General features: G+C 32.1%; 1 protein-coding gene across 1 annotated transcript; it reads right to left on the minus strand.

Moving 5' to 3' along the window:
- Positions 1 to 14: 14 nt before the first annotated feature.
- LOC111995725 (bZIP transcription factor 29) lies at positions 15 to 3,773 on the minus strand. Its single transcript, XM_024027654.2, is given in 6 exon segments — positions 15 to 612; positions 1,448 to 1,532; positions 1,625 to 1,757; positions 1,862 to 2,780; positions 2,783 to 3,371; positions 3,490 to 3,773. Coding segments are annotated over 5 exon segments (1,743 nt in total). The 5' UTR covers positions 3,150 to 3,371; positions 3,490 to 3,773; the 3' UTR covers positions 15 to 373.
- Between the last annotated feature and the right edge of the window lie 6,014 nt (positions 3,774 to 9,787).

Consider the following 9,787-nt stretch of genomic DNA (forward strand, 5'->3'; position numbering starts at 1 on the left):
ATAATAAGAAGCAATTAGAGGGACATAATTCTTTACTGAAAGAAATAAAGACAGAAGAGTTTTGACTCTTCTAATGTCTAAAAAAGCAAAATTAAGTCAAATAATGTCTACATTCCATGATATCTACCAGAATTAAATAAGAGATAAAAAATATAAAATTAGTGTTGAGACTTGTATATGATTTCATACCATAGACATAGTCCGAGTTGGACACATTGCAGGTAGAATTCACGACTAACACACATTAAAGACGTCCCTTGGAGACAGTATAATGACGAATGAATGCATTAACAATTGCTGAATATTAAAAGCCAGTAATTGATAAGATAAAGAGCCATCCAACTGATTGAAGCCCATGTTTCATAACCACAACCTATTGAATGGACTCAGATTTTGAGGCTGTGCTACCATTCTGCTGCTGTGACTGTTGCTGCTGCTGCTGCTGGTGTTGTAACTGATGAATGTTCATCTGGGTAGATGACTGCTGCTGCTGCATTTGGAACATTTGATGGTTGAGCTGTGAAACCATGCACTTAGAAGGGTGCTCTCCACCCAACTCTGCTGTAGCAAGCTTCAACCGTTGGACCTCCGCAGTTAAGGCATCATTTAAGGCTGTGCCATTAAACCACAGGCAGGAAAAGTTCCATAAGCAGTGTATTATAAATGCAGCACAAAAGAGAGAATTTCTGAAAATGGAGCATCAGAAAGAAAATTAACAAAAAAAGATGCCCACCAATGCTTTCTAGGCAACTCAACTAATTCAGCAGGCTTGCTCATTTCCAATGTACAATACTCTAGAGAATGTTTTCAATAAAGGATGCACATATAAAGCAAACCTAATTTCCCAAGTGACATTGAGCATTAAGATGTTTGCAATAGCATTTAAAAAAAAAAAAAATTGGTTTTAAGATATAAAACATTTAGCTGACTGCTTAAACAAAAGGTGAGTGAACTTCGGAGGGTAGTTGGATCTGGACCACAAATATTAAAGTCTGGTTGGTTGCTTCTAGCAATAGAGGACTTGATGGCTCACAATAGGACACGATTAGACTTTTCTGAAGTACCAAAAAATAAACTGACAGATTTTTCAGAAATAATTTAAGAAGAGAATAAAGCAGTGGTAAATTTTGAGCCTCTCTTCTCCCAATTATAGTGGACATCAAAGAAGCATCAGGCACTTCAATTGAGAAAACAGTTCAAATGCGAATGAAGCACAGAAATACCAATGTAGGTGGCAAACATAAGAGTATCATTAACAATTCAAAATGAATATATAATGATAAAGAAATTTCTGCAAAAATTAGAGCAAACAACAAAAAGTAGGAGAGAGTCACATGAAGAAATTACCAATTATTACTTCCCACCAAAATTAAAGGTGTCAATGGATGCACACAATGAAATCTATTAATGCAATGGAGGAAACAAAATAAGAAAAAAAAATGTGTACCATCTCGGAGTTGTGCCTGTTGTTCCATTGCTTGAAGACGAAACTTCAACTCATTATTCTGGGTTGTGAGCCCAACAGAATCTCTCTGCATATATTGCAAAGAAGACAAAGCAAATCAATTTAAGAAATAGAACATAGAGATATAATAATAAAAGCATCAGTAGTTCAAATCCCCACCTGTAATAATGTAAGCTGTGCAGACAATGTGGTAGCTTCCGTCTGTAAAGTCTGGACCTTATGTTCCAACTCTGAAATGTACCGCATCTTTCGTTCTTTGGAACGAGCAGCTGACTGACGATTTGCCAAAATCCTAAATTAAACAACTAGTAAGGTTAATAGAATGCAGAAAAAAATGCTTCTTGGTTATTTATTCAGTTGACCATATTGAAGCCATAGCGGATGAAAATGCCATACCTCTTTGCACGTTTTGGGTCAGTCAATGCTATCTCAGCAAGTTTTTCGTTTGCCATAATTTTCTTCAGTTCTGCCCCACTAAACTCTCCATTTCCAAACTCCAAGCTAAAGGCATTTGAATTACCATCAATTGAATTATTGGGTGAAAGTTGTCCAGGACGAGTTCCTGGTGAAGGTGGCATCTTAGGTGACTCATCACCAAATTGCAGCTTCCCCATGAAGCTATCCATAGAAACACTTCTGTAATGTCTAGTGGTTGGAGCAACATCTCCTCCTGCACTCCTTTTGACCCCTTCCCTCTTCTCAGCCGTGGAATTCAGTCCTCCCCTCGGCACACTGCCCCCACTTTCATTCACACTGCTTTCTGCTTCGTTATCACTGCTATCTCCTCCATTAGTCTTTGTCCCACTGGCTCTACTATCCAAGTCCTCGCGATTCTCATTACCAGTCTTCTCATCAGTCCCTGAAGAGTTCAATGCATCGATGGTATCCAAATTCATGTATGCAGAAAACAGATCATCAACAACTTCCCCTTCTGACTTCCTCTCACCCATACCTTCTGCATTGTTATCACCCCCTCTCTCCCAACTCGATTCCCTTTTAACCAACTGAGCCGGCTTCGCCATCCCCATATTTTCTCTACCAGAAACCGACCTCTCTAAACCAGCAGGACCCCTTAGCGGAACAAGGGGCGGTGATGATTGCATCACACTCGAAAACCCAAAAGGGATATCACTATTAGACCTTCTATGAGCTTTCCTAGGGGGCAAACTCTCCCCAATCCTCAGAGAATCACCCCTCGTAGAATAAGGTGATGGAGGCAACAATGAATGCTAACCTGCATTCCGATCCTCCATTGACACATCAGTTGACACCCCAGCTTCTGACATAGACATGGACGAGGAGTCCCGAAAAGAAGGCTCAACGGGGGCAACGAATCAAGCGAGAAAAACGATGATGGCTGTGACAAAGATCGTGAATGAGTAGGCCCAGGACTAAAATTCTGTGAACCCATTTGCTGGTTCACTGGCCTAGACACAGGGATCTGAGAATAAGGTGAAATGGGTGGGATCTGATGAGGGTGTGAAGGTGGTATACCTATTCTTTTACCACCATCACCACCAAAACTTTGTTGAAAATGGCGTGCACGGTTTAGTGAAGGGCTCAATTGGGGTATGCTAAGTTGGTCCATGGATAAAGGTTGTTTCAAAATGGAAGATGAAGAAGTACCAAATGAAGATTGAAGCCTTTGCATCATATCACTATTAGCTTCTTCAGTGTCACCCATTTTTTGCTTCAAAGTTTATAGCTTGTAATGTATACTATGAAAGAAAAAAAAAAAAAAAAAAAAAAAAAAAAAAAAAAAAAAAAAAGAAAGAAGAAGAAGCACAACAAACACAACCCACTTTCACAAAAGTCTTAAAAGCTTTTCAATACAATTCAAGTCTAACCCAATTCACGTCAAACCAAAACACAGTGTATATCACCACAGATCAAAATATTCAACAATCTGCAAACGAGTGAAAAGAAAAATTAAACAAAACCCAGAGAGCAAAACCAAGAAGAAAAAAAAAACTATACAATATTCAAAAGGTCAAATGAACTTGAATTTCTATTTATAAGTGTACCTTCTAAGTAGATGGCATTTCAATGAGGTAAAAAATTTTGCCGACCCTGCTCAAACTCAGCAGAGACAAAGGAAAAAAAATGAACTTTATTCTAAATTCTCCGCCACATTGAGCTTGTTTTTGTGACGGAAATGCCAAAGCTCTCTCTCTCTCTCTGTGTTAAAAAAATATTCACGGGCTTTCTCTCTCTAGAAGAAGAAGAAGAAGAAGAAGAAAAAGCTCACTCTTTTTTTTTTTTTTTCTTCTTTGTCTCTCTCTCTCTCTCCCTCTCTAAAATGACGACGACGATGACTACACGGATTTCATGACTACTACGCGTGAATTTAATAAGAATTTCATTTGGGTGGAATTTGAATTTGAGTAGCATTTCAATTTCATTCCGACTTCATTTCTCTTTCTCTCTTTCTTGTCCTTTGTCTCCGCAGCTTGTTTAGCGAGTCAATTATTTACTCTTAATTTTTTTTCTTTTTTCTTTTTAATTTAATTTTAAAATTTTAAATTAATATCTCTCTCTATCTTTCCCTGTATCTCCGCAGCTTATTGAGCAAATTTTTTTAATTTTTTATTATTAAAAAATACAAGCAAGACCCTGGCCCAATGCTAACTACGTTAAAGATATCATTACACACCATTGATGTAATAGTCACTTGACAAGTATAAGTATTTATGAGGTATGAGTTATGAAGAGCAAATGCTAGATATAAGTCTATAAAAAAATACTTCACACACATATACACTTAGATTAGATTAAATTATAGTAGAATTTCTATTTTATATTTAAAAAAAATACATCCAAGACATTTCAAAATTGATTAATTACTATCACAAATCCTTAACGCGATAATCACTTTAATTATAAATGTTTGTGAGGTGTGTGGTGAGTAAGAGTTAGAGTTTAAGTCTCGAGGAAACTTTACATACATACATACACTTAGATTAAGTTTTTTTTTTTTTTAAGAAATACACTTAGATTAAGTTAGAGTAAAATTCTATCACAAATAAAAAATAATAATTTGGTCCCTAATCATTATGAAAATGAGAGAAAAATAAGTAACAATTTAGAAACCAAGTTGGGTTTACAGACTAAATTAATAAATTTTGAATTGTTTTAAACTTGACTAGCATTAGCTCAACTTTGGTGTTGACTATATTTTACTTTTTTTTTTTTTCTTTTTGAGTAATTCTAGAGATACAAACTTTTTTATAAAAAAAAAAAATTATAAATTGATGTGTTAAGTGATTATTGGTAAATGAAAAAGTGATATTAATAGAAGATCTAAAAGAAAACTAATAAGAAATTGGACACATTAATAATTTGTAAAATAGTTTGTGACAGGAAAAATTATTAGATACTCCCGGAGTACCATAAATGCGTCCTTCCTATTCTCACATGAATAGTGGGTCCAATCATGAATTTAATTAGTGAAACCAACCATTTATGTGAGAGGAAGGAGTAAGCATTTATAATATTCTGGAAATACACAATAATTTTCCTGTAGCATTATTTTTTCTTTTTCTTCCAATTTCGTGTTGATTAAATTATATTCTCTCTCTTATTAAAAAAAATAGTAATAATAATTTGCTTTCTCTCTCTTCTCCTTTGTCCCCGCAGCTTATTAAGCAATTATTTTTCTTTTTCCTTCGAAAGCTCATTTGGATTTTACAACGTCAAAAACTATTTAAAAAATATGCCGGTTTCACGTGGCAGTTAAAGCGCGTAATTTACACACAACAAAATTTGTTTTGTATATTTTTTTCTTTTTTCACAATAACACAATTATTTTTTATAACATATCACAACTTATTTTAAGATAATAAATTGTGATTAGATTCATTAGAACATTATTTTTACATAAATACATTTTTAAATATATTATGTAATGATATATCCAATAATATAGTAACACATTACTAATTGTAAAAAAAAATAATGTCTGTAAATTTATTGTGATTCTTTTTTAAGTAAGTATAATCTTGCTTTCTATGGTAAGAAAGGAATTTTCTTTCTTTTTTGTATTGAAGTGGTTTTAAGGGCACTGGATTGAGTTTTGGAATTCTTGTGATTAAATGGTTTTCCTATTTTTGTTTTGAATTATATTAAAAAAAAAAGTTTCATTGGTTTGAAAGGAAAAGATTTTCCATAAAAAGACTTTTTTGTTGTGTTTGGCTGTAACCAGTAAAGTAACTTTGTTACATTTGGTTGCATGCGACAAGTGGTGCATGACTATCGTCACTCGTCATATCGTAACGTGTTTGGTAACTCTTTAATCTTTTCATTTGGAAATTAGTAGACAAGGATAATAACACATGCTTACACTCTAAAACATTCAACATAATAAAGACGAGATGCTCTTGACTTGGTATGTGAGATAGTCATCTCGGTTTTCACATTGAGTATCAAGAAATTGTGATTTGGCACCAAAATTAAAAAAATAAATAAATAGAAATGTGGTGTGGCACAAAATCATACAATAATTAAAACTAATTTTGATTCAATTTTGATTTTGATTTTGATTGTGCTTTGATTTTAATATACTACTACTAGTTTGTAACCCATGTGATGCATGGAAAATTTTTACATAATATGATTTTTTTTCTCACTTTTATTTCTTCATCTAAATATAAAAATCAATAATTGCAATAGTTATTAATAGACATTTATTATAATTGTGTTTGTGGGGACAATTTTTGCTTCAAGGTTAGGGACTAGACCATGTTATAACCTAGGCAATTTTGTTGTCCGACATGGGAAAGAAATGCTTCCTCTTCACACCTTATAAGGGATGAGCAAGAGGATGAAGAGTACCACTTGCTCATCCCTTACAAGGTGTGAAGAGGAAGCATTTCTTTTCCATGTGAGACAACAAAATTGCCTAGGTTACAACATGGTCTAGCCCTTGGCCTTGATGCAAAATTTGTCCCCACAGTGTTTATATATGAAATAATATTTTCTAAAATTAGGTGTTATAAGGTGTGAAGAGGAAGCATTTCTTTTCCATGTGAGACAACAAAATTGCCTAGGTTACAACATGGTCTAGCCTTTGGCCTTGAAGCAAAAATTGTCCCCACAATGTTTATATATGAAATAATATTTTCTAAAATTAGGTGTTTGTTATGATTGTATTTGTATATGGAACTATTGAATCTATCATTCAAAGAAATACGAAGTGCTAAGATACTAATGTGGGTTTAAATATAAAATAATATTTAAATTTAATAAATTGAATTAAAAAATATATTAGAATAATAAACTGCAAAATAAAAGGCCTTAACAATTTTTGTGGCACAACATTATGATATTAACCAAAAATTAAATGTTTCTTTATTTTACATATCCTAGTCGGTAACATGTACAATGCACAAAAAAGTTTAATAATATATTATTTTTTCTCTATTTTATTTTTTAAAATATAATATGTGATAATTATGGTAATTATTAATAGGTATTTACTATGATAGAATTTGTATATGAAACTATATCTTCTACTATTTAAAGAACATGTGATTTGGTAAGATTTTAATGAAAAATTTAGTTATAGAATATATTTAAAATCAATTAAAATATATAATAATAGAACAACAGTGTGTAAAACTATGAGACCTCAAAAACTTATGTGAAAAAATATTATGAGATAAGCAAAAAGTCAAATGTCTTTAATTAATTATATATATATATATATATATAATATGATTGGTAAAAATAACCGACCCCTTTAAAGGATCAAATAGATTTTAGTGGAAGAGAGTTACATAATAATCTTCCTAGCAACTAATTTTGTTATTCCAATCAAAAAATTGTCATTGATTAATAATAATTTATTGTATTATAAAAAAAAAAATTATTTATTGAGTTATAGTCTTAAATTGTTTTTTTGTAGTATCGTCTCTCTCTAGGTATATTTTATTTAATCCATGAAATTGAATCATTTGAAATGTATAGAGTACATTTTACGTATTATTTATTATATCTTGTTACGAATGTTTAATGTATATGTTGTAACACTTATTTAAAATTTTAAACGATATAGTACTTGATACACTTTTAAACATATAATAATATTTAATTAAAACCATATAAAAATCATTAAAAATATAGATAATTCCCCAATAAATAAATAAATAAATAATAAATAGAGAGGATCCTAATCTCTCTCTCTCTCTCTCTCTCTCTCTCTCTCTCTCTCTCTCTCTCTCTCTCTCTCTCCACCTTAATAAATTCAATTCACAAGATATATGAGATTTAGATTCTTGTATTGGTTGTAGGAACAATAATACAACTAGTTTCTTTTATCTTTGTGTGTGGAAAATTTGATAGTTGAAGTGAGGGATTTAAACCCTAGATGTCTCCATTGAAAATACTGGAGCCAATTGAGTTATAAGTTCCTTGACAATTACATTTAGTTTTGAAAAACGATATATCTACAACATTTTTACAATATTTTTACAACAAATCCTAAGTAGCAGGTTGTTATTGTTGAGGCAAAAAGTAATCTTAGTGTTAGTTTCAAATTTGAACCAATAACAACTAACGACATGTGATTTGTTGTAAAAATGTTGTAAAATTGTTATAGACATAGTATCTCTCTTTAGTTTTTAGTCGAAACTTATGCATCAAAAAATAACATGCATTCTCCAATACATGATAAATAAAGCCAGTTATATTATTGAAGTGATTGAAGTGCATGGTGGACTAATCAAAAAATAACATTCATCCTCCTCTTATATGCTTTTTCGCAACCTTTTGGTTTCCAAATTTATTGTAAAAATATTGCCAATGAAATTACACCATGATTATTGTTCACAGTAGCTTGTAGATAATTCCCTTCTGTATGAAATATGGAATTTTGGTTAAACTTGGAGGATTATTGGTAGTATGTGTTTGCTTTACACTAGAGAGAGTTTATGTCAAAAGTTATTGTAATAGATTCATACTGGTAGCGTACATTTATGGCTGCCCGAATATAGGAATTCAATGGATAATTCATTAATTCTAGTGGGTTTCTAGCTTTTAACCTAATTTAATATTACAATAGATTATATATATATACACTATATATTATATCGTCAAGGATGTCTTTAGCATCAAGGAGAAGACTCTATTGGGTACTCCTTGTGATAGCTATCCTTTAGGATCAATCCCAAAAGGAATTATAAAATTAAAAAATGCATGCACGTCTCACAAGGTATGAATTTTTTATAAAATACGTGTTGTTTTAAATACTATATAGCATGCATTGTTAGCAACACGAAAGGACATTTTTATAACATCAAGGGCTTGTAATTGGGTATAACACTTTAGGTCATGGAAAAGTCATTGGCATGAGATAAAGTTTATGCTATAATAATAATAATAATTTACTCTAATTTGATAGTCAATTGGAAACTATTAACACTAACCCCCCCCTAGTACCACTCAAAAATATAGCAACTACCAATTAAAAAAAAATACAATAGTTATATTTTATATGAGTACAATAATTTTCATCCGAAGACCAAATGAGATTATCTTGTATCCGAACATCCTAAACATGATCCAATTTTAATTATTTGATTCAAACAACTTAATTATTGGATTGGCTCTAGGCCTCATGATGTGGCTATACGTGAAAGATGTAAATTATCAATCAATTTGGTGACTAAATATCATAAAATCTGGGAATTTAATATATAATCACTATCTCTAGTAGCTACAATCAAGTTCAACACACATAACGCTGATGCTGACACTGATACTTGGTCAGTGCAGAGTGGGACTAAGAGCAATCCTTATCAGCTGTGGCATAATTTATGCCATTTTACCACATTAAGACTTATTTTATTATTTTACAACATCATTTTACAACATACCATTTATCAGATGTTCTATACTTCAATTCTATACATTAAAATAATATTTACTACACATTAAAATAATATTTACTACACATTAAATAATTAACTATAAAATAATATATCTAACGCAATAAAACATCTACAACACTGCTGCTACCGCCGCCACCACCACCATGGCTCACCACATATTCGTATACCCCAAAGTCATTCAAACGTCCACAACCATTGCACTCCAAAGCAACTACAACAAACGAGCAACTCAAAACAGACTTTCAGCTAAAAATCCAAGAGAAAACATATGAAATCGAACCCAAACCCAAGACCCAAAAATGCCATTTACGGAACCGCGCGTACCCAGTCGCCATGCGACTAGCGACATAGAACGATCGTATAAAAAACCGATGAAGTCGATGTATCCGATACTATTAGTCGATGATTGGCTAGAGATGACGATGCAAATTTACGA

The sequence above is a fragment of the Quercus suber genome, unplaced genomic scaffold (genome assembly GCF_002906115.3).
Source record: "Quercus suber isolate HL8 unplaced genomic scaffold, Cork oak 2.0 scaffold_29, whole genome shotgun sequence".
NCBI classification, from domain to species: Eukaryota; Viridiplantae; Streptophyta; class Magnoliopsida; order Fagales; family Fagaceae; genus Quercus; species Quercus suber.